The following is a 26202-nucleotide window of genomic DNA, read 5'->3' on the forward strand; positions in this document are numbered from 1 at the left end:
TGATTGAGTAGCTCAGCTAATGCCGTTTACATTAGTGCTTAATATTGGGAAGTCCTGCCTTCCAGTGCCAAGGGGTTAGTAAATCACTGCATTTTCATAAACAGCACTGCTCATTACATTCTGCTGCAGAATGTCTTTCTTGCTGAAGTGTGTCTTGAGTGTTACAGCATGTGGATAATAAGGGAAAAACCTGAAATGTAAAATTGGAACAAACTGCTGCATGGCTTTAAGTCACTAAACTTCACATTTATTGAGATCTAAAATAAGATGAATAACTAAGCTACTGAATTGCTCATTTGTGTAGGTCATGAAAGTTTAAAAAAGTGCTGCAAGTATTTAAAATTAATCCCAGGAATCAGAGGAACTTTATATGCCCTGTGTGACACACCGCAAATAGAACAATAGTCTTTTGTATAGAATCTTTCATACAGATTATAGTACAAAGTGATTTAATGAATTGCTGTTAATAATAAATAGAAAAATAATTGAGACAGTTAAGTATAGGCAAAGAAAAAAGCTGTGTTTTGGCTGAGATGTGGCAGTAGGTGAAGGGCAAGGAGACAGGAGGGAGTGGGCAGTTCTGCCAACTACAGCGACACAACATTACTTTGTAATATAAAATACTGAGACGTATCAGATCTGATGTCCTAGACTCTGTACAGACCTGGTCCCAAAGATTTTAGCCTGCAAAAAAAGATTTGACTGAGATATTTGCCTGAATCTTTTGAGTTATTTTTCTTGGTATAATATTGAATGTCTTTGAATTGTGTTCTTTAAGAGTTTGGTTCATAATAAAGAAATGTGTGTCCGGGTCTCATAAAACATGCATAATTCTCATAAAATTACATTAAAATTAGATAAATCTCATTAAAAACTTCTCATAAAGCAACATATTATTCTGAGGAAACATATTCAGTGGAACTTATTTTTTGCCTTCATTACTAATAATCAAGATTAATTAGGTGTAGTGCCATCAGGAATAAAGCTCCCTTGTTCTCTGAGTCAGTTGTTAAAGCTGAGTTGGAGCTTTGCCTTTCCCATGACCATGCTGTGGTGGAAGGATCCTGGAATGACATCCAGAGGGGCTATATGATGTTTCAAGCAGAAATATTCCATTAAAGTGGACACTGCAGTGATCTTGTGGAGTTACATCACATCTGGTGGAGTTACTTCTCGGTCAGGGATTAGTGAAGTTGTATGTCTCTGTTAATGATGTATAAGAATTAGAAGGTTCTGTTTAAAAACAAGTTGTTAAGGTCTAGAGCAATTGCTCCTAAATTGGATACTTAAACTGGAAGAGAAGGTAAAAATGGGTAGAAAATAGGACTATTCCAGTGTTTGTCCATTAATTCATTCAGTGTTCCTTCACTTTGTTATGTATCAAATGTGCACATATCTATTACCTGATATAAATTGCTAACACAATATTCTATTTTTACTGATTGCTGATCTCATCCTAAGTTTGAAAATCAGTACTTAGCATCAGGGACAGACTCACTGTGGAAGATGCTGACTGTTGAATGAATTCCCCAACGATGGAATGGTTAGGATTAAACTAAATGTCACAATAACCAGAGCATAATTAGTCTGGCAAGCCTTATTAAGCAATAACATACTTACTAAGCAGATCTTATTGGGATTCCTCATCTAATTTTGATGTTTAATGGTGTTTTATTTTGTCTGTAAGATGTAATTATTGCCTGTATACCCTGCCTGCCTTATGTGTGTGTGACCTGTGGCAGAGAGCAGATGTCACGGCATCCTTTCACACATAATTATGGTGTAGGTAGGTCTTGCAGGCAGGAAAAGCAGATCAGTGTGCACTGCATCAAATAAACTACAATTGCTGTGTTATTGCATGTTTTGAAAGGGATTAGAGGAGCTGTGTGGGATGATAGTACAGTACTCCTTCTGGCTGATAAAGGATTGCAAACAGAACAATGTGTAGTTTTTCTTTAATAGATTGTCTTGATTTATTAATCCCTTTCATGTCTTTACTTGTAGTGTTATAGATGTTCTGTAAGAAACAGTAGGATGTCTTTGTTCTCAGTTTTCTGTAAACAAAGACACCCCACTGTCTGTTACAATTTTTGTGCAACCCAAGCAAGTTTTGTTCGACTTCTCATTTTTGGAAATGGAGATTTGGTTGAACTCCTCTTTGGTTTGGTTGACTAATGGATTTATTTGTGCTGTTGCATGTCCCTTGGTACTTTGCAGATCTCGGTGGTATTTATTAGGGAAAAGCTTTTTTTGGCATCCTGTTGGACAAGGCCTCGCTTTCATTTAGAGGCTCCTTCACAGAGTAATTCTGGTCGGAAAGAACCACGGGAGGTCGTCTGGTTGAACCTCCTGCACAGAGCAGGCTCAGCATCGAATTCACACCAGGCTTTGTTCAGTCAGATCTTGAAAACCTCCACTGATGAGATTCTGCTGTCCCTTGGGGCAAACTCTTCCCAGGGTTATCCTCACAGAGATGAAGTTTTTTCTTACCTCCATCTTACAATCTCCCTGTTTCCGTGTATATCCACAGTCTCTTTCTCCCATCTTTGTCCTGCTGTGATGAGTTCAAACACCCATCCAGTATCTGATTAGGTTACAAAAGATAGGAGACAGATGATCTATCCTTTATCTTCATCTTTTTGTACTTTCTACAGACAGATCACTGTGAAATTTATTTCATTTTATTTAGTTTCTGCTTAAATTACCAGTGGCCTCCCGTTTGAGATGGGGAGTTGTAAAACATGTTTCTGAAGTTCGGGCTTTTGATGCCTAAATTCCAGTGGGTTTTTAATGTAGTTAATATTATTATTCACATTGTGCTGAGATGTTTCTTTTAATTGACTCAGATTTATTTTGGGAAAAGCGTAAATTTAACATGACCCTTCTAAAAAGAATTAAATTCTAATTACAAAGCAGGCTATTGACTAGGAAGTATTTACATCCTTCTCCTCATTTAACTACTAAACAGGATATCTAACTAAGCAGTGAAAGATTGTGGATAAGTTTACTGCCACGTCCTGAAGAGATCGTCAGGAAGTGAAAAAATCTATAGTAATGGGTTTTTCATCTGATTTTTAACCTTATTTTTCATGCTTCTTTTTTTTTTGCTATGACAAGAGCAGGCTCTGTTTTTAGCATGTTTGCCAGAGAATAATTGCAAATTGTAATATTTCTAACGACAGTGTAATTACTTACAAGTCCTTGCTTACTTTTTTTTTTTTGGTAATTTTTCATTCTAAATTCACATCTGACATTAAATAATGGCCACTTCTTGCTTCTGGCTTCTGCTGCTTGTCTCTCTATCCTGTTAATGTGAGGGGTGGTAAATCTGCAGCTGTTCCATAGTTCATGAGCAGCACCCAGAAATGTATAAAAACTACCAGAGAGACCCGTTCTGTGCTGTAGGGAAAGAGCAGTGATGGGTTTGATGAGTGAGATTTGGCCAGTCCTCTGCTACAACTGCCTTGTATTACTCCATCTGGGGGTTTAATGCTATTTTTAATACAATTTTCTATCCTAAGAAATAGATAGTAAATCCTTGATTGGCGTAATGTGTTTCAAGGTCCTATTGATGAGCAAAATACTGTTCTGAAGTGAAACAACATATTGTTGAATTTTTACTTTAAAAACAAGCTGGTGAAAACCACGCTTTTCCTGCACTGAAATTTCCACATCTCCAAAACTAAGCTGCCTTTGCTGAAGCGCCTCAGAGAAATAAATAAGCTCATGATACAATTCGGTTGCGATGCTTAATCTTTGTGGTAGTTGCTTTTCTCTGCTAATAGAAAGCCACCTACTGCCTGAGGTTTGAATTTTGACTATTATTTTTAGGAGATGACAGTTTATACATAATCTGATGTCTGGTTTTGAATCTTGGTGACGTTAGAATAAGAATATTCTGTTAGATCAAGGTGAAGTATCAAGGACGAACGTTTAAATCATCAATGGACCTTTTCCTGTAACTGAACTTCAAAAGCATATTTAAAGATTAATTTTTTTTTTAATATTCAATTTTTAAGCACATCAGATTCTGTTGAAAGCCTATCCTTAGTGTAGGACAGCTTGTAGAGCACATTAGGGTGTGATGCTCCCTTTTTCCCATTCAAGATATGTGTCACAGCTGAGTCCTTACCTTGGGCTGATGGCTTTTGGTGTGAAACGGAGGCATAAAAGGGACAAAGATTTTTTTCACGTATCCGAAAGGACTCAGCAAAAGCTGCATCTGTCTAAACCCTGAGGGATCTGCAAACCCCTCTTGCCTCAACCTGTCCACCAAAACAGAAGCTCTGTCTGAGGGCAGAGCTGCAGCCCTGGCCCAGAGGATGGGGCAGGAGGAGCTCCCGCAGGAAGGACCTGGCAAGAGCATAGGATCTGTTGGAGGAGAAGCTCAGCTATATCCAGTTCCTTTTTGCTTTTCCTCCTTTCTTAACAATGAAAAAGAGATCAGGCATTTTTATTTATTTATTTTCATTTTTCATTACACAATGTCAAGCCCCTGGCTCTGGAGGATCAACTCCTCTATTCATGGAGAAAGAACAACGGGATTGCCAATGAAACTGCCATCGGCTGAATGAAATACCTGGGATTATAACTGCAGCTGTTATGGGACTGCTTTTGGGTTTTATGTGCCTTTGGTTTTGTAGTGTGAGCATGTAACTGATTCCGGTAGTTTTAAAATCAATTTAAAAAAAAATTGACCAGAGAAGCATTACTTAATATAAATAGTCTCATTTGTTGCAAGTTCATTTTCTGCCTTGAAAAAATAAAAAAAAGATAAGCTTCAGTGTATTTTCGAGCAAGGATTATGTATGCAGTGTTTGTACTGAGCAAAATGGGTCTTTTATGAGGTATTGGAAAGTTTTTAAACTTAGGAATGAGATGAGACCCCCTTGAGATGATCATCAAAATCCCTTTAATAGTTAAGATTCGGCCTGAGTGCTTTTCTCTACCTTTGCTCTTCAAGTTTGCCAGCAATTTTGTACTTTATAGCCCTCATTATTTTTTTGACTTGCTGGATTTTTATCGAATGATATTTTCATAGACAAATCTTTCTATTTAGCCTTGTCTGATTGTGTTCTCTTGCAAATCCTCAGGTAAGATTCATATGATTACACATGTATGTTCACGTGCTCCAGAAGTGAAAATTACATTGCTGGGTTTTATTTTGGTTTAATTTCTCTTCCTGATTTACTGGCTTAACCACCTCTTATAGTGCCACATACTGCAAGTGGAAATTACTTGCTCAATGTACCTTGAGGGTGATTGGAAGTCCGTGCACATGAGGTGCTTTTTCTGCCGTCGGGCTCTGCTCTTGGAGCAGCACCCTGTGGGACCCATCCTGCAGTACCATGTCAAGTCACTTCCTCCATTTCAAACTCCTATCAGGAATATATTCTTATTTTTACATATTTAACCAGATCGTTTTATCCCTTCAGATGATGATTCAGCTGCTTCCCAGTGCAGTTTATTCCATTAACTAATTGATCTATAAGGACTGTTTTCCTCTTATCCAGCTCGACTTTCTTTTCCTATTAGATTATTGTTCTTTTATGATAATTTTTATATTAATTTGTACAAGTAAAATTAAGTAGTCGTATTTCCTGAGGCTTTGGGAGGAATTTTACTGCCACAGAAACGTGCCTGGCTTGCCTTTAATTTGAAGTGTTGTGGGGCTTTTTCTTTTTACCCTAAGTTTCTCCAAGCAGTTAGTGATGTGAGTACACTGAGAGGAGAAATGTCTTGCAGTCTTTAGGAAGCATTTAACCAATTTTAGGGACCAGCTGACAGTTATTTACTTTTTAATATACGGCAGGGTATGGTTTATATTTTGTATACGGTTTATATTTTTTACATGTGATAGGACAAGGGGGAATGGCTTTAAACTAAAGGAGGAGAGATTTAGATGAGGCATTAGGAAGAAATTCTTTACTGTGAGGTTGGCGAGGCACTGGCACAGGTTGCCCACAGAAGCTGTGGCTGCCCCATCCTTGGAAGCATTGAAGGCCAGGCCGGGTGGGATTCTGAGAAACCTGGTCTAGTGGAAGGTGTCCTTGCCCATGGCAGGGCTTTGTCATGGGATGAGCTTTAAGGTCCCTTCCAACCCAAACCGTTCTGTGATTCTGTGGTTCTCTGATCTGCTCTTGGGCATCAGGACAGATCCGTGGGAGAAGCATTGCATGGCATTTCTCAACACCCCCTCTCTTGCAGGTCACTGGGGCCGGTGCATAGGTGACTGCGGCTCAGGGGGCCTCCGGAGCCGGGCCGTCTGGTGCACCCACGCGGAGGGCTGGACCACGTACCACGCCAACTGCGACCAGCAGCACAAACCCGAGAGCCAGAGGAGGTGCTTTAAGGTCTGCGACTGGCACCTGGAGCTGTTCGAGTGGGAGGTTTCGGGATGGGACAGGTGTGGGCTGGTCTCCGCCGCCGGAGCTGAGGTGGGAGCCGAGGCCTGTGTCACCGCGCAGCACGGGCTGCAGCGCCGGAGCGTGCGCTGCCTCCAGAGACTGAACAGGACCGTGGTTGCCAGCGAAATATGTGAGTATTTCACACCGCAGCCACCGGCTGAGCAAGCCTGCCTGGTGCCCTGCCCGCGGGACTGCGTCGTGTCCGAGTTCTCCGGCTGGTCCGAGTGCGGCACGGACTGCGCCAGGAGTTTGCAGCACCGCACGCGGGCGGTCATCGCTCCCCCTCTCTACGGGGGTGCCCCGTGCCCGAACCTCACGGAATCCAGAGCCTGTGCAGCTCCCGGCTGTGCCCTCGGGGAGGAGGAGCACACCTACAGCCTCCGCGTGGGCTCGTGGGGCGAATGCCGGCTGCCCCACCCTAAGGACGTCGAGCTGGCCGGGAGGAATATGCGGGATTTGGGTTCGGACTCTGGAGAGCGAAGCACGCCTGGACTTCACGGCTCTAAACGGCACCACCATGCCGGGGAGGTGGAGATTGGCTACCAAACCAGGCAGGTCAGGTGTGTAAGGAGCAATGGAAAACATGCAGTGCTCAGGTAAGGGGGCTTCGGCTTCTGGTTCATCCCCAGAGGATTTTTAGGGCAGAGCGCTGGCTCGGCCTGGCAGCACCACAGAGAATGAGCTTTAAATGCCTATTTTTATGTGTTTTCTTTATGGACCTCTTTTTGATATAATTCTCTTCTAGCATATGCTGAAGGTTTTGCATTCTTCTAAAATTTGTGACTGTTTAATTCATTTTATATTTTCAGTAATTCTCTTCTATGGTTTTTTTGTTTTGTTTTGTTGTTTTGAGGAAATGGAATTATATATCACTTTGTACTGTTGCTGGGCCCTTGCTGTGGGAAAGGGAGGTTTCATTCTCAGTCATGTACTGCATATATTTGGCAGAAGAGGCTAAAATTGCACCAACTTAAACTCCCTCATTCTTACAAATCAGCACTGTATAAAATAAGTCCGAAAAGTTTGGCCTGAGGAATTTGCTAGAAGGTATATTTTGGAAAGAAATCAGTGAGCAAACCTATGATTGTTGTCCTTACTGAGGAGCTTTCCTGTCTGGGTGTAACTCGTGGGTGCTGATACAGGATAGGTGACTGGTATGACTGTCTTTGGTAGAGGTTGTTGATTTCTGTCCTTACCTAATGTTTTATCTAATGATTTCTCTTAGACTGTGTAGGTTGCTTTGCTATAATTCAGATGTGAAGGTTACAGTAAATGCAACAAGTAATGGAAAGATTTATTCTCTGTATTTCTCCCATTTGAATTTAAGCTATCTGGGCTCTACCGTTTGACTCCAGGTTGGATTTGGGCAGGTGCCAGTAGCTACAGATGACTGAAAAATTGATTGACTTCTGAGAAAGTCAAAATTGCTGGAGATCTTCTTGTGTTCTGTTTTTCAAGAATATTGGAAGTTCTTGAAAAATCCTGCTCCTGAATTTTGCAGAAATCAATCCATAGCTCCTGGCGCTTGCACAAACTTAAATGGCAGAGATTTTATGTCCAATTCTCTACCCCTGTTAATGTCCACAGTGGTTTTGCACACACACTGAGGTGAAAATACACATTCTACCGCTTTTCTAACCTGCTCCTGTTACACTTGTAGCCAGGGAAGGATTATTTTTTTGTCAGTTGGAAAAAGTCAGGCTTTGTGAACTGTTCCAGCAGTTTCCAACATCTTGACTTTATTACTCGTCTCTAAATATATGCTGATTCTAAATATACAGATTTTATGCTCATGTAGCTGCTTGACTTTAATGGAGTCACTTGTGATTTATGCTGCTGTGTGACTACCAGCAGGTTTATGTCTGCTAACACTTGTTAGCTGTTCTGCCTCTTGTATCTCATTCCTTATCAGAGGCTCTGGGAAGGGAATCTTGCTTTTGTTAAAATTTCACTCGCTCTACCTTCACACTCTCACTGCTATATTTGTAAGAATGGGTATGGAAACTTTCTATAAATGTTTTCTCTGCTGTGTTATACATTCAGTTTCTGGATGACAGTGGAGAGGGTGCTGGGAGCTTTGGTTTTAGTGACTCCATCCCTGATCTAGCTGTCTTTTTCCTCGCTCCTTTCTGAGTTTTTTGCTGATCTAACCCCCTTTTGGGGAGTGTGCAGCTCCATTAGCCACCTCCTGGCAGTCTTTTTCTGCTGAGCTTGTGTCTCAGATTTACTGCAGAGCTGAGCCTGACCCATCCCTTACTCTATACTCCAAATACAAGAGCAAAGCTCATTGATTGAGTAGAGGAGGAAAGGTCATGTCATGTTACAACGTCCAACTAGTCACACACTTTTCCTTTCTTTTTCTGGATCTAAAATTCAAAGCTAAAAATCCAGCCCAAAATCCGGTTGGTGTTTAATCTCGGGGCTGGAGTGTCACAGACATCAAATACCCTTGACAGTGACTCCCTTTGAGCATCCCCTGGTAGTGTTCTCCTCGTTTTGTTGTGCAGTGTATTTGCTACCATTCTTTTGAAGAACAGGTCTGATCTTACAGATGTTGCTGTACAACAGCGATGGTATTTTGGCTACTGATAAAGAAGAGTAAATGCATTTGCATCACCCTGTAGTGGGGTCTGGCAGGAAGCCAAGTGTCTGCTGTAAAACGGGAAAGAAGTGCCTTGTTTGTGCTTCTGCATTTTCCTGGCCGAGGTTTCCCATTTCTACCGTCACTGCCGAGTAAGTACCAGTGTAAATTAAATGTGTGGAAAACTGAGGGAAGAGACAGGGATATCCCAGGACATGCTTTAACAGTGGGCTCTGAGCTGCTGGTCTGCCAGGGCTCTGCCATCAGCCTGCCTTCCACCACTGCCCAATTTTCACAGGAAAGTGGCAGGTAACAGGAGTGGTCAGCAAACCACCCCCAGCTGGCCAAGGGCCTCAAAAGGAGAGGGAACATATGCTCATCTTGCCTCCTGATTTATAATGCAGTGGCAAAGATGCCCAGTTTATTATCAAGGTTGTTTAATTTACTGGTGTCTAATTTCAGGGCTGTAGAGCAGCTGGTGAGGCCAGTGAGCAGCAGCAGCTGCTCTGCTCCCTGATGGGAGAGGATACAGGGTACACTCCTTGGCGGGAAAGAACAGTCTTTTGCCAAAAATTGGATTTTGGTGGCCTTGGGTGCAAGCTGTTTTTTAAAGGCTGAAAGGTTGAATGCATTCACTTCTTATAAGTCATAGAGTCACAGAATGGGTTGGGATGGAAGGGACCTTAAAGCCCATCTTGTTCCAAGCCCCTGCCTGACGTTTAAGTTTGCCATGTAACCCTGCAAAAGGGACCCTTTGGTTTTACAGTGAACCCTCAGAAGGAGATGAACAATCCTTTGCATTATAAGGAAGACGCTTTTTTAAATTTAAATAATTGGTCCTGTGATGATCTGTGTGTCTGTACCAGCCTTAAAGGTGCAAGCAAAAATCCAGCAATTTTAAATGTAAAAACTGTAAATAGGAATTACTTGGAGAGGAGCACGAGCATGTGGAAGATTGGATGTTCTGTGTCAGGGAAACAGAACTGGGGATGCTTTTGATGAAACATCTTTTCAGTCTGGAGGTTCTGCATTTGGCAGAATGGAAGGAAAAGGGGCAAAGGAGAAGGAAAGGGAGCGACAGACCTTTCTGAAAACACCCAAAGTGACAGCAGTTGAACAGCAGAACATCAACAGACCTTGAGAGAGGTTCACTTCTGCTCAGAAATGGTTTCAGTGTAGAAACCTTATATTCATGAAAGTAAAAGGAATAACATCAAAATAGGATGATTTGATGGATCTGATCTGAAGCTTTTAAAGACTTTTTTTTTAAAAGCTGGAATTCTTTTTCATACTATTTCCAATCGAACTCAGATTTCAGTTTAGTTCAGAAAAATGTTTCCATTTTGTGTTAAATCTCATATCCAGTAACAAATTCAAATATAAGCACTTCCATGCATTAAAAAAAAAAAAAAATCTCTGAAAAAGTTGCAAGGAATGAATGTACCAGAAATTCTGCTGGTTTTGGTTTCCTGTCTTGTTAGAGTTGTAAAAATGTACTGAATAGTGAGGCAAAGGCACTTGAGTTTGTTTCTTTTTTTTTTTTTTTAAAGAAAAAAGGTTATTCAGGTTAGATACTGAATTGCAGTTTAGTGAAATGAGTGCCCATAGCTAGACATTGAAGTCCTAAATAAATTTAACCTGATTTTCTAACCTGATGTGTGTGCTCACTAAGCATACTGAGAAGGTAAAGTCAGGATCAAACAGTTTTATGGTTTTTTTATTATTATTATTTGGATTAGGAGTCTTTTAGGTACATATTTCTTAAACTCTTCATTTTACATTTGAGATGACAACAGTGATATAATAGAGTTGGATTTGGGTTTCTGTTTGCTTTGCCTTTGTAAGTGAAAATTCAGGTCAAACTCAGTCAAGGGACAACCCATCTGTCAAGGCGGAGGTGGAGCAGCATTCAACTCTTTTGTTTGCCTCTGTAATTTAAATTTCCATTATCCATTTCCTAGTGGATTGTGCGTAACCACTGTGCTGATGTACATTTTTAGGAAAAAAATATTTGCAGTTTCAGTGTTGACATTCTTCTGTTCTCTGGGTGAATACAAAATTCTGCAGTCCAGAGCTGGAAATGCCGTGCTGTGATACGTTATTTGATGGTTATGATTCCGATCTGGGAGAGGAGTTTTATGTTCACGTTCCTCCTGGCAGATGTAGGAATCAAGCCTCAGTGCTCAGGCTTCAAAACAATTCCCAGAGCTGTTGGAGAGGAAGGAGATTTTATTTTCTAGTGTTCTTTTCAAAAGTTTTGTCTGTCATTTCCTTTGCTTTCACTGAAAGCATGTGAAACAAAGGAGCAGTGATGGCTTTTTCGTTTCCATAAGTAACTTTTTGGTGGTCAGGCATTGTAATAGGATGCCCAGGGAAGTGGTTGAATCATCATCCCTGGAAGGGATTGTTCAAAACCCATGTGGGTGTGGCATTTGGGGACATGGTTTAGCGTTGGACCTGGCAGTGTTGGGTTAATGGTTGGACTTGACGATCTTAGAGGCCATTTCTAATCTTAATGGCTCTCTGATTCTATGCTTGTTGAAATAGTGTCCAATAATGGCTGTGTTTTTCTCTGTTCTCAAACTGTGATGGGATCCAGCTGCCTCTGTAACCCCAAGATTTGAGACTCTGCCTGGGCAGTGCAAATGTAAGCCAGCATTTATTTTTAATTAAAGCAGAGGATCTGGTGCATTAAGTTTTGGAGACACCAAATCTTAGACATCTTTACTGATCTTTGTTTGGATTATAGGACCTCCAGCTCCCTTTCCCTTTGGTCAGTTGTATGGCAGGCAAATATTCCCCATCTTCACAACCCTGGTGCAGAAGGGGCTGGTGTTTCTTCTGCCAAAGAAACTTCTGCTTCACAGACTGAGTATATGGTATTGCCAGTACCCAAAATACCCCTGGTAGCTCTGGAGGTCCCTAAAATACGTTAGGTATCCTCAAAAGTATGCTTGTTAACATTGATTGCCAATTTCTAAGGGAAAAAAGTTATTTGATGCTGTTAGAAACATGGCAAGATTGTGTCCATTATGAGACCTTAATATTATTAGCCAAGTGCAAAGAGCAGGTAGTGTGTAGTCCAGCAGCCTGTAGGGCTGGATCCTTGATTACAGCATAGAGACCATTATAAAAAAAGAGAAAAAATGGAAATGGGTTGTTATCAGTGTGGCTTATCTCACTCCAGGATTGTCTTGCTCTGCAGCACATGGGTTTGAACACACATTCCCCAGTCAGGCAAGGTACTTCCCAGGAGCCTTCCTGAGCTGCTGGGAGAGAGCCTGGCTGCAGAACTGGTACCCTGCCCTCCTAGTGCTGCCTTTGTACCAGCAGCATGGCCATGGTGACAGCTTCTTAGTGTGTCAAATTATTTTGGAGATGATCCTTTCAGTGTAAAAGGTTTAACAATAACCACCTGCCTCATCCTGTAATGTGAGGAATTGCATTGGTACGGTTGGGAGAGGAAACCAGGGGTAATTTCTGTGCTGTGCCCAACCTGATTTAGTGATGCACAGCTCCTGGATGGTCTCTCTCCTTTTTCCAGCTGATAGACACGTTCCCACTCATTTCCTTGCAGTGGATGTGACGGCTCTGTGACTGTAGGGCATGTAGCACAAAGGCACTGAGCTCCTGGGAAATGTGCTATTTTTTGGTGAACTACTTTTTGTCCAGAGCAGAAGGGTGGTGTGGTTCAGCTTGGGGCTGCACAATTACTGTGTCTCCTGGGTGTGTGTGACTGGAGATGGAGGAAACGAGCAGAGCTGCTCCATGGGAACAGCCTGGAGGGATGTGGAGCTGCACAGCCAGAGTGGTTGGTACCTGGAGCTGCTTTCCCTCCCCCTCTCTGCTCTTCTGTGTGTAGCTCCAGGACTGTGCAAGTGTAAAAGAGGCATGAGTAGGTTTCCCTTGGTCGAGTGTTTTGTGGTTTTTTAATAAGTGGTTTATTCCCCTTCAATACACAAGAGGCTAAGAGGGCACTCTGCCACTTGAGGCTCCGTGCTGCTGCTGACTAATGGATCCATCCTGCACCGCAGGCACCGCGACACAGGGAAACAATTCCTGTAGTGCTACAGTGTCAATCCAAGTGCATAACACAGAATAAAGCATCAGTAGTGTAAGTACCCTATTATGTCACAGTTCCCAGATCGACTCCCAAGTAGAAGATCTAACCAGAGACATTAATACATGGAAAATTAGTTTGAGAACAGGGCTCTTGTAGTACCTCCTGCCCCCAGGACCTCCTTCCTCTCCCTGCTGGTTTGGACACAGCCACAGCAGCACAAATATGTGTCTCGTTTGCAGCCTCAGGTCAGCGAGTGTCTCACATGTCTGGGTTTTATCTGCGTTAGATTGTCCTAAATACATCTGCGACATGAAAGGCTGTGTCTGAATTTCATGCAAAAGAGTGTTTTTACATTTGTCTTTGTGTTGCTTGGTGTCACAATTAATTTGACTTGGACGCTCTGAATGAGTAGGTACAAGTTAATTAATTTTCTTTCTGTTAGGCAGTTGCTTGTAATTCTCCCTCAAAAGCCTACTTGAGCAGGATGGAAATTGCCAGCTCCCTGTCTTATTCACCTGGAGGTCAACAAAGTTACCCTCTTATTTTGTAGCAGGAGCAGTGGAGAGATTTTCAGGGACAGAAACAGCTATTCAGCCCTTGGCAAAGGCTTTTGCCAGTGCAGGGATGATTTCTCTACAGGGGTGGCTTTTGCAGCTGCAGGGTCAGCGTAGGTTTGAATCCATTAGGAGAGATATTGTCTGGCTAAGAATTGGGACTAGCAATGTACATTTCAAAGAAGACCCCAAACCAGATTTTTAAAGGCTTCATTTTGTTCAGTGCTTCAGTAAAGATCAAGCAAGACTTAAATCTCCTTTGCAGTGGTGCAACCCCAAAAATGGATTTGGGTTTTCGCACTGGTATCTGAGTGGGGAGTTTTGATCACACTTTAAAATGTGAGATCAGTTACCCTCTGTGCTATGTTCTTAGATAAACTTGAGTTTTCTGGTATCATCAGTTAGGGCAGTGTTTTGTCTGTGCTGCTGTTTGATCTACTCAAAATCAGGAATTATTCTTTCTTGTTAGTGTTTGTGGCACTAGTGACACATCTGTTAAAAAAAATATTGAAAAGGAAATAAGGTGACCATTCATGTGGCTGCACCTAACCTAATGTTCCAAAAAAAAGACTCAAAATCCCTTGGTTAGTAAGTACATGTATAATGATTAATACTTTTCAGTCCTTGGTTCCACAGAGCTGATGTTTTGTTCCAGAGACAGCTTTGCAGTCAGTTGCATTTGACTTGTAACAGGGGAATGAGACATGTTTTTAAATTGTAAGCAAGAATATTTTTATTTTGAGGGGTCTATGAACATCACAGGCTGTTTGTACTTTATGAAGTTGTTTAAATAAACCTCAGTAAATTCATGCTCATAGCACCTGTGAGATAAATGAGTTTTATTCTGGGTGAAGACATTAAGACCAAAAGTTGTTATGCTTTTTTCTTTTTTTACATTGGAGTACAAATATAAGCCACTAAATGCTATATTTTGCAGGTGGTTGAGGTTCTAGTCAAACTTGATGTGTATCAGTGGGAATATTCCTATTGACCTTTGTGAAAAGGGGACCAATTTGTAGGCTGGAGAAGCGAGTGAATGTCCTTTATCTTCTCTGCTCCTGCCTGTGAGGCTGCCTGGCAATTCTGAAATGATTGCCCCAGTCTATTTTCTTTGGAAGGAGTTAGGTTGGTCAAACTGTGCTGTAAGTAGTAACAAGGGAGGTAATGGCTGGTTTCCTGGCAGCAGCTCTGGATTTCACACCTTTTAAGTGTACCTGTATTTGCTCCTTACAGTTGGCAAAAGCTTGACCACAAGTAACTGGAGGCCGGAGAAGACAAATTTAGAGTTCACACTGACTTCATCATGTGTGCTCTTAATTTCAGAGACCAGTTTGCATGATCTGTATAATACTATGCAGAAGTCAGAAAATCTTGTTTTCTTTTTTCCTGATGATTTCTTTTTTCTGGTTTTCGTCTCTATCTGCCCTGTCCTGTCCTCCATGATGCTTCAGTGGTATCTCTGCTCATACATCCCTCAGTCCTCCTTCCGTGTATCCTTTTGTGCTCTGCTACCTCAGCTATCCAAGGTTTTTGAGACAAGAAAGGCTTTTCTCCCATTTTGGGGGAGGAGAGGTTACCTTCTAGAGTCACAGAATTGTTTGGGTTGGATGGGATCTTAAAGATCATCTAGTTCCAACCCCCCTGCCATGGGCAGGGACATCTTCTACTAGACCAGGTTGCTCAAGGCCCCATCCAATCTGGCCTCGAACACTTCCAGGGATGGACCAACCCCTTTAGTTGGTCTCTGGCCAGGGTGAGGTGGAGCAGCCACAGCCGTGCTCTCTGGGGTCTCCCCCAGCACCCTCTGGGCATGAGAGCCATCAGCTGGCTGAGACAGAAACAAAGGAGCAAGGAAGGATGGTGTCCTTAGTCTGCAGGGTTGTCTTCTCCCAAAAGTATTTGCTGCATTTGCCATACTTTTCTATATTGTGAAAATTTATCGTAACCTTGGAACTCTTAAAAATGTTATTCTGGGACTTTGTATCTCGATACCAAATCTCAAGAGTTGGCAGCTCTTAGAATTTGGTTTCCTACTATATTGGGCCTTGTGTGGTGTCTCGATGTGCTGCAGAGTGAATGAGATCGTGTCCTGATGTCATCAGGAGTAATTGAGTCCCAAAATATAGCCCCAGTTGCAGCATTCCTGGGTCTCCGGTGGTTTGTCAGGTTTGAAAACCCTCTAACCTTGTTTGACAGCATGTGTTTGATAAGAGTCTCACAGAACTGACACCATTCTTATTAGTGTGGGACTAATTTTTTTTTTAAAGAGCAGAGTTTCTCAGCAGGACGTGCTGACTCCTGGTTGGACGGATGGATAGAGGATATCTCATCCCGTGTATGGGGTGTGGGAATGGTTACCAGTGGCATTATTTCTCTTGAGCTTGCGTTTTGTTGTCCATTCTGGATAAACTGTGAAATTCTAACTACAGAGGAGCAAATACAATGCCTTTCTCATCTGTTTAACCCAAAATAAATGAGATATATTATTTACAAACTACTTGTCCTGAAACATTGCACCCAGAGCTTGCTGGAAATGTGTTATGTGCACTGCATTGGAGCTCCTCTGACTTTCATTTTATTCCTGTTGATGCAGATCTTCTGATTTGCCCAAAATGGCCATGGATTTCTTCTTTGGGGGTTTGGCTTGAAAAAGAAGAAAGGAATTTTTTAAGCAAGACCTTCTCAGCTGTTGTACTGTGTTCTTGTCGCAGCCTCTGCCTGCAGGATCCCGTCCCTGTGACCGCCAAGTCCTGTGTCATCCCTAAAGACTGTGAAACATCCGAGTGGTCCCCGTGGAGCTCCTGCTCACGGACCTGCAGCTGGGGAGATCCCACCCCAGGATTCCGGAGCCGGCGCCGCAGCGTGCGGAGCGTGCCTGTGGGCGCTGGGAAGCCGTGCCCGGAGCTGGAAGAGAGGGAAGCCTGCAGCGTGGGAGGGAAGGAGCTGCTGCAGCCCTGCCCCAGGTATGGTGAGAGCTTTTAGCCCAGTTTTTGGAAGTAAAGAAGCCCCTGTTTGCTGACTTGCCTCGTGCAAAGCAGATCCTCATTGCTCGGTTTGTGCACGGAGAGGGTTGTGTGTTGTGCTTTCTGTGTCTAAGACATCATTGATTTGATCATTGTTAACTATGATTAGTGGTGTTATTTATTGTTAGTAATGTTCTTGTAATTGCTTCTATTGTTGTTATTGCTATTACAATAATTACAGTTATATATAGAAATGAATTTAAATTACATCCACTACAGTTTATATTTTCATATTTTAAAAACTGGGAGCAGAGACTCTTGTTGTCTGAAGGAGCTTTGGTACTGATTGCTGTTTCAGAGACTTTCCTGAGCCGCACAGAGACTGGGCAGGTCTCTATGGCTGTGCTTTTAATGGCTTTGAAATTTTAATTTTTACATAAGATTTAATGATTCCTCTTCATCTCTCCTTAAAAAAATCCCAGTCCTGCTTGAGGAAAATGGGAACTGATCAGAGGTAATAGCTTGGACTTTACTCAACTTCCCTCTGGGTACTTCTTGAAATGGGAAACTTTGCAATCCCTGAGAGCTTGTTTGGTTTGTGGCAATCTTTGTTCTGGCAGAAGGAGAGGATTTCCCCTTTCTGGTCTGCAAACCCACACCATTGTGCTTGGCCAGGCTGGTATGGGAGGTTGATAGTGTGATTTGCAAAGCAAATAAAATATTGCTTGATTTTTTGTGTGACGTTTTCAGATTGATTGTAAAAAACTTTGGGATTGATAAAATTTTATATACATTCAGACAAATCTCCCTGTCTGTGCATGAGTGTGTTTAATAGGAGATCTGTTCAGTGCTCAAGTCATGAGTTTCTGGGGCTTTGCCAGACACTGCCAAAACCTTCGATAAAGCCTTTGCAAGATATATTTCTTAGGAAGGCATCACCTGTAAAAGTGTCTCTGTATCATTGTGCTCATTCAAAATCAAATGCTGATCATTTTTATGCACCCTGCCAGCAGAAGAGAGGAAGTATGAAAAAAAAAAATATTCTGTTGCTTGATTACATCCTCCGAAAAAGGCTCTTAGAGAGTGATTTTTGCTCCTGCCCCAGCTCACATCGATTTCAAAGACAATAGATTAGCACATTGTCTTGCTGATTTTGTGCAGGAGGGTGGGTGCAGTGACACCTGATTGGGGGAGACTGGCTGGGTTGTCTTCTCCCAAAAGTGTTTGATGCTTTTGCCATACTTAATCAGGGAGCGAACAGCCGTGGGGCTGTGCCCACTTTCTCACCTCTGCTTTTTGACATTGCACTTTACTGAAGGGCAAACGGCTGTGTAGAGACAGGAGAACCCAAAAGGTGAGAATCTGCGTAACACTGATAAATTTTTGGAGGTGCCACTCTTTCTGTAGAAGGAAACCTGTTGTTCTGTCAGTGTATTGCTGCTGTGCCCAGGTTTTCGTGACTCTGTGAACTCTAAAACCTTCCCCATCTTTCCCTGCCTCCATACCTTGAGGCAACACCTCCAGGGCAGTATCTGCAAGAGCAGGAATAAACTGCCTAATGTGCCAGCTCAGAAAAATAACATTAAACTTGCAGGTTAATAGAGCCACTTAGCTAAAAATATTAAAAAACACAACTCTGGTATTTAGTTAATTGATATTTCTAGGGATGTAATATCTCAAAATGCAGGCGGTAGGCTATGACCTTCTCACACTGTGCAGTGTTGAGGAGAATTTTGCAGTAGTGCCTAGTTAGTAGACTTTGATTTTTCAATTCAGTACATACAGAAACAAGCAAGAATGAGAATCTGTAATACTGAGTATGTGCTGGGGGTTTACCAGGCATAAGGCTGTGGGGACCAGAATTTTGTGTGAGTGAACAGAAACTCAAAATTTAGATGTTACTTAGGTGTCAGCAGCTGGTAAAGGATACTATTGGTCCATATTACAGTTTACAGCCTGGTGATTTGGTGTTGCTCTTTGGGAACTGGTGACAAAGCTACTGGCAGTAGCTCAGATTGGAAAGCAGTGGCTTTCAGCCCTAGAGGGATGGAGTGTTAATCCCTATGAAATAATGTAAGAAGCCTTTGATGCTCCTGTTCTCCTTATTTGACCATATTCTCTTTGCAGTGTAATACCTAGAAAGATTATGCTTTTTTCCTCCTTAAATATATGACACTTCATTTGTGGCTTTGCTGGGGCTTACCAAACAGTTATCTTTTCTTTCTTCCCCTTACGAGAAGATGATGAGTTTAAGGAGATTCTATAGCAGAAATAAAAGGCTCTTTCCTTCATTTGTCTGGTCTCAACACAAGCCATTCCTTTTTTCTTTCTTGTGTTTCACTAATCAGATTAGTCTTAAAATTTCTTAAGGTGAGACTTGTATTTACTTTTCCAGTTCATGGAAATACACTCTAGGCTAATTTCTGGTTTATTTTGAGACAAGCAGCCTTTCCTTTAGCTTTATTCTTTGGGCAAGAATTTTCAAATGCGTGCTGCAGGCACAGCAAAGAAAATGGGTAATGACACAGACCAGAAGCAGAACAAGCCTCTGAGCAGGAGAAGGAAGGGGACTACAAACAAATTCTTATTATATTAGGGAGAATATTAGGAAGAAATTCTTCACTGTGAGAGTGCTGAGGCCCTGGCACAGGTTGCCCAGAGAAACTGTGACTGTCCCATCCCTGAAAGTGTCGAAGTCCAGGTTGGATGGTGCTTTTAGCAGCCTGGTGTGAGGCAGGGGAGTTGGAACTGGGTAATCCATAAGATCCCTTCCAACCCAACCCACTGGATGATCCCGTGGTTCTCTAGAGGCTGTTCTTTAATGCAGGGGCAGAGAGCACCCCACGGGTGAATGAAGGGATATGTTGTGGGCTACATCCTCCCACATGGAAAAGCAACAGATAAAGAGGTAGCACTTGCAGAGTTGTACTCAGCAGAGAGAGATGGGTGAAATGATATTCCAGCTCCTAAAAGGATCCAGAGAGGAAAAAAAAATACCTTAAGGCTCAGAACTGTTCTGTTAAATATTATCTCTTATGTCCATGGCAAGGCTTCAAGTTAAACATCCCATCACAGGTAGGTGGCAAAGCTGTAAATTTGCTGTTAGATGGGAAGGGCTTTTAATTTTATGACTGAAGTTTACAAAGGCTACTGTAATCAATAGTTTAAATGCAAGAAAATAAAACACGTTAACTGCATGTAAGACTCCAGAGCTTTGTGCTTTGTTTTACTTTTGGTTATTTGCTCTGAAAGGATTAAGTGCTTAAAAAGCTTAAACACATAGGAGGTGATTCTGTTTTCTTTTATTGTGGTATAAATTTGGGATACTTCAATTAAAGTGAATGGGTTTATACAGGTATAAAACTTGTGTAAACACTAAGAGCATAAGTCCCGTAGACTAAAGACACCGAGAGGTTACTATAAATCGGAAAGATATTGAGCACTTGTTTGTTGCATAACTGTCACTGAGTCATGGGTTTTAGAGCAATGTTTTATATCTTTCTTATCCTGGATGTGTAGCTTTCGTGTTTGCTGAGAACAAATAGATTTTCCAGAATTATGATTATGTCTTTATGTCGTTCATTTTGCTTGTGGTTGCCATGTTACAAGACAGGGATTTAGAGAAAAAACTCTCTTCGCTTTGTTGGAAATTCAAAGCTTTTCAAAAGTTAAATGATGGAAAATGGGAAAGTTTTAAGACCTGATTTTTAAAAAAAGACTTGAGGTTATTGCTGAGATACAGGTGTGATAGTGTCACTTTGTAAATGAGGCTCATTATGCCCAAATTAAAGACAAGACATTAGTGTGACGTAGGAAAGACTGGAGTGGCAATGCAGTGAGTAGTGCTGCTAGGCTCTGGAGCTACACTGCAGGAGTGGTAGCAACACTGCTCTTCACCCCTTTGACCATCGCTGGTCTTGGGCAGGCAGCAGTGACCTCCAGCTTTGTTGCCTCCCATTGGATCAGGAATGATCCCTGGTGAAGCTTTGGTTATCCATCTCCATGCTGGATGATTTCTCCTGCAGTTGCAGGTGGGTGTCACAGTACAGGAGCAGACTTTTGCCATGATTGGAACAGAAACTTGCAGGACCTGCTCTTCTGCTTCTTCTGCTAACTCTTTAGCAGGGAAATTCTGAGCACTGCTTATAATGTGAAAGCTGTTCAGCTTTATTGGCCAAGTTCCCTCCTGGATATCTCGAGCACAAACTTCGTTGTTCCTAAACCAGCATTTTTTGTTTGCCAGTGTTCTTAAGCAGTGTGATACAGCTGTCTGGGGATTCTGGAGTTCCCCATTTGGGATGTTACCTTGATCTAACCATCATCAGTGGGGTCTGTCTTTGAAGTAGCTGGACTTCCTGTACCTCAGTATTGTCAAAAACTGGAACAAGCCTATTGGGAAGCCAAAGGGAAGGGCTGAGTTATTTTAGCTATAGTAAGAGGTCTGTAGGTAAATGAGTCACAGCTAGGACTGCAACTATACCAAGTTTGCATCAGTCTCACGAGAGATTGGTAGGAGTTAAAATGAGATGTTAAATCTATTGGCATCTGAAATTGTTGTCAGTGACAGGTTTTGGAGTAAAGATCACAAGAGCACACTGGAGCTGACCAGCTTTGACCCCAGTGTGTAATGTTCCTCCTAATTCCTGAGTTACCATAATCCTCACCCTCTGGGGATGGAGTATCTGGATGGATTGACCCTTCAGTTTAACATGGGTACAGCACAATTTTGTTATGGTTTATTGGTGGCTTTGGTCATCTGCAATCAGTTGGAGGAATTACAGTCATGTGAACTCACTGTGGATTTTGCTAATAATTTGCTAGAGTTTGCCAAAGTCAAAAAACACCCCAAGTATTTTCCAACCAGTAATCTCATTTTTTTTAGCTAATGACGATTAATAAGCCTCTGTTTAAATATAAATAGAGATTATGCAGCCTGTTTCTCTCTGTTAAATAATGTTAACTCTCATTGTCTTTAATGTAGTCCATAGGTGGGCAAATGAATGCCAAGTATTGGCCATGCTCCTTAAAACCCTGCAAAGAACTGTCCAAGGTCACCAAGTCCATCAGGAATGGTCGTGCGTTGGGTTTCCTACTCAGTGGGACAGCAATCCCTTGGATACATTTCTGGGGTAGTGGGCTTCTTAATGGCAGTGAAAATGTTTTAAAAAAACTTTTAATGCTTGGAGATCAGGATTTGGTACAGGAAAATTCCATGCAGCTGAGGGCATGTCCAGCTGGGAAAAAGCAAGATGGGCTGATGGGGCTGAGGCTTGGAGCTGGTGAGAGCAGCACAGGCACCGCATGGGCTCCGATAGCTGTTCCTTATGGACTGCTCAGCAGTGGAACACACTATCCACTTACTCTGGGAGAATATCTAAAGGGATTTTTTTTTTTTTAAGATTCAGGAGCTGATGAAGTTTAATTATCTCAGAGCTCAGATTTAGTTATTTTGCATAATTTTAATCACCGATGGCCTAATTTTCCTAGGTGTTAACTCCCGCAGCTCACGCCGAATAGGAGAAGCAGATGCTCACACCTCTGGAAATGAGGCTTTAGGATCCAGAGTTCACAGCTGACTTCCTAAGCCAGATATTAACAATGAGTTTTTCTTTAGTCAGGTTTTTTTTTCCAATAAATGCTTCCTTAAAAGAACTATTTCCATGGCTGCGGAAAGATGTGTGTGTTCTCTGTGTAAGCTTTTGGTTTTGAAAGTGTAGACCTGAAAAGCACAATGTCCTGAAGTGCTGTGGAGGAGGAATCCTCTTCATCCAGTGTTTGATGAAGAGCACTTTACTTTTCATTGCCTATATAGTAAGGGGAAGGTTGCATTTAACACTGCAGGCCCAAGAAATGGGATTAGGAACTACTACAAGAAAAAATTCATGGCTGTGCTTTATATATTATTGGAGTTGAACTATTTGATACTGGTCATGTGAAAAGTATGTTCTTCATTGTTTTCTCTGTTGGTGATAAACCCTGTGAGTGTATCCAGATTTGCACCTTATGCTGTGTGTTATTTAAGAGAGCATGACAGCTCATCCAAACAGTAACTGTAAATGAAAAGTAATTGACAGCATTCACAAATGTTTTCCATGAGTATGTTACAAAATTCAGAAGTGCTTTGTGGCTAGAAATCATTTTATGCCCATACTTACAACATAAGAAGTTTAAGAGAACGTTGATGTGTGCTCAGACAAATTAATGTATTTATTTTTCATGTAATTTTGAAATGCATGTTTCCTTGCCATAGCTGTAGTCAGGAACATATACTTGCCATGAAGAATACAGGAAATTAAGATGGGAAGGCTTTTTCTGCAGAGACACCCCATTGTGTTTGAGTTTCCAGAGATCAGTCAGCAGCCAACAAACACACGTAATTTTGACAACTGTGGATCTGCTGTAAGAAGAGAGAGCATTTGTCTGGAGGATTAAAGAAGGAAATTATTTTACATAGTTTACATTACACAAACCCCAAAGATTGTATGGAAAAGAGGAAACTATGAAATTCAGAGGAGTGGAGGAATAAAGCAGCAGAAGTGTGAACAGATTGTTATAAAAACAATATTGCCTAAGATTTGCATTCAGGAAGCTCTGAAAGACTTTGAGCTCTTATTTACTCCCCTCATACTGTGACCTATGAGTCAAAGTGAATTATGCCTGTGAAAACTGTTATGTTAGAAATATGCTCTGCATTTCCAGACACGATGGGGGTATAACTCTCACTTTCCATGGATACACAACACCGTTTTCCCTACGGTTTTACTAAGTTCTTCCTGGCATTTAAGCTGGTACACACCAACAACTATTGTCTGCACAGCATTCACCTGTCTGTGCCCCAAAACATTATCCTGACTTGAGAACCATTAATGCTCTTTAGTTGTGAGTGGAACGTAGAATAAAAGTATTTTTATCTAGAGCTTGCTGTGTATCACAGCTTCTGAGAACTGGAATTACTGAGCTACTTTAGGCAATCCCTTGAAGGAATTGTCCCCACAGAAAATCCACCTGTGCTTGGAGCTCCACTGACATATGCAGGATTTCAGCTATTAAGTGCATTTCAGAGTGAGGTGTTCAGCTCTTGGCAGAGAGGGGTGGTTTAGTGGTTGGAGCCACATGTCTGAAAACTAGTTTTCACACTTAATCAAACCTCTTAATCTTCACTCCTTTTTTACACCCTGCTCAAAGGTGTTGTCAGGATGATTTAGTGTTTCAGAACGCTTCGGAGATTGGTGCTCTGGGAAAAGTTTTACACAAGCGCACCAGACACATAGCAAATACTTAACCTGTGTAAATTTAATGCTCAAAATGTTTCAGAACGTTCCCTGTTTTGGATAGGGAAGTGCTGCTATAAGGATTAAACCAATTATATTTTGTCATCCAGTAAAGTACCTCTCCCTTACCCATTGTCTTTACCTGTTCTGTTTTATTTCCAAAGGTTTGCCTGGAGAACTTCTGAATGGAAAGCTTGCCAGGTGTCTCTCCTCCTTGGCCAGCAGGACCCTCACCACCACAGGCACGTAGGGCTTTGTGGAGGTGGCCTACAAACCCGGGTGGTCTACTGTGTCCAGATCACCATGGAGCTTGGGACACACCGGCTGAAGGAAGGTACGTGTGTGGGGTCACTCTCAAGTGCTGACCTAAGTAGGTCTGAGTAAGGAAACAGGGGAAGAAAATAAGGAGATAACATGCAGTCATTGGTAGCCTTTGAGTAGCTGATGCCCTCCTGGTATCCCTGCTCTCCAAGGCAGGTGTTACTTGGCATCAGAGGGAGGATGTGTTGCGTGGAAGTGCCAGGAGCCACACCCTTCTTGGATGAATTGCTGCCACTTCTGTTGTTCGCTTGTGCTGGGAGAGTTACAAAGGATGAAGGAACTAAATTTTTCTTGGAGTTGACTTTTCTTCCTCTCTCATATATCAGGTAGCCCAGCCCCTTGGTAGCTGAATGCATTTATCTGTCGTGTAGTCCTGGTTTAGGGTATAAAAAAAGATGTCACACTGCATTCGGGATGTGGCTTTAGCCTCTGCTTCAGACTGATACACAGTCTTTCTTGTGATTTGAAGGGGAAAGCAAAAGTAATATTGTAATATTGTCACAACTTCTGAGCAAACAGAAGGTTTTTGGACTCAGGAAGTGAGTTATATTTCTTTTAGAAGAATAATAAGTAGTTACAGATTCACCATGAATAATTCATCATAGGCTGTTTTATTTACTCGATGTAGTGCTCTTGTGGAATGTGTTTTTGAGCAGAGATGTAAGATAATAACAACACAATAGGATATCTTAGATTTATTTACTTACAGAGGCAAAGCAAATGTTTCCTGGATGCCCAGTGTGTGTCCCAGCATCCCACACAGACTCTGAGTTTATGCATAGTGGCTGCTCCACCTCTCCCAAACATCTGGCACCACTTTGCTCTCCCAACACAACACGCCTCTGTTCTGCACAAGTGTGTGGTGCAGGGCTTTGAAAGCTAGAAAAGTGCTGTTGATGAGAGGTGTGGGACATTTATTAACTGTCTTCATCCTGCTGACCACTTCTGTGGTCCATGTGACCACTCTGTGTTAGGCTGGTGAGCAACAGGTTTGAACTGACTTTATTCGCACGTTATTCTTTGTCAGTGTTGTGAATTACCCTAGAGGATTAGAGGAGTGCATCTGAATTCCTTATACCAATACATCTTGTGACAGAAGTGGTGCTCTATATCCACTGTGTGATCACCTGCAGGTTTTCCCCTTGTTCAAGGTTCAGTTCAACTTAAAAGTTGCAAGCCCTCTTCTCAACAAAAAAACACCCCAAATGCACTGGGATACCTCTTCCTTGTATTTACAGTTATAACTTTTTTTAAAAAAATAATTTCATATAAGCAAAAAAATTGAACATGCAGGGCAATTGTACAAGATATAAATTATTACTGTAGTTTCAAAGCAGTACTGGAGATGTACAGAAGTCCTTGGCAAGTGAGAATCCCATCTACTGGCAGCACAGTCACATGCAAATAGAAAGAGGGAAAACCTTCCCTGTTATCCCTCCCTAGCCAGTAATATTCAGTGTGTCTCATGTACTAGCTGATCAATTTTTGTTTTTTGAATAAATAAGGAATGACATATATTTGGGCTTTTTTTCTTCTGGCAATCTCAACTGACAGAATACTTTTATTCATCACTAGGGCATCTCATATTTTATTGTACCAATTTCTCAGTGATGAGGAGAAGATGAGGAAGTTAATCCTCTATGTATAAGCAAATATAGAGCCTAATTGCTACCATCAAAAGTACAGTAATTTTTCTTTCTTCACCTCTTGAGTGTCCTTAGAGGGATCATTCAGGAATCAAACAAGCGAGTCTAATAGGATATTACCATCCATCACAGTTGTTATTCTTCTAGTTACTTCCAATGAGAATTTGGACCTAGGCCCAATGACATATGTGAAAGAAGATTTTGTCCTGTGGTCTCTCCAGCAGCATTCTTGGAAAAATATGTAGAATCCTGGTTGGAGACAGGTACCATCTGTGATGTATTTATACATACTGCTCAAAGCTCTTTTATCCCCCAAGGATATCTCTCCCATTTTTCATTTGCTTAGTCTTCCCATCTATTTCTTCCTTTATTAAAATGTGTGTATTTGGAAAGAGA

The 26202-nt window shown here is 41.7% G+C and overlaps 1 protein-coding gene across 4 annotated transcripts in view; it reads left to right on the forward strand.

The window, feature by feature from the left end:
* The window catches only part of THSD7B (thrombospondin type 1 domain containing 7B), a 316304-nt gene that overhangs the window by 101476 nt on the left and 188626 nt on the right, over positions 1-26202 (forward strand). For all 4 annotated transcript variants that reach the window (XM_017830217.1, XM_017830220.1, XM_017830218.1 and 1 more), the window contains 3 exons: positions 6208-7003; positions 16317-16568; positions 24004-24173. In XM_017830217.1, the coding sequence (XP_017685706.1) occupies positions 6208-7003; positions 16317-16568; positions 24004-24173 (1218 nt within the window). The remainder of the gene's footprint in view (positions 1-6207; positions 7004-16316; positions 16569-24003; positions 24174-26202) is intronic.

Source organism: Lepidothrix coronata, unplaced genomic scaffold, assembly GCF_001604755.1.
Source record: "Lepidothrix coronata isolate B3197 unplaced genomic scaffold, Lepidothrix_coronata-1.0 Scaffold175, whole genome shotgun sequence".
Taxonomy (NCBI): Eukaryota; Metazoa; Chordata; class Aves; order Passeriformes; family Pipridae; genus Lepidothrix; species Lepidothrix coronata.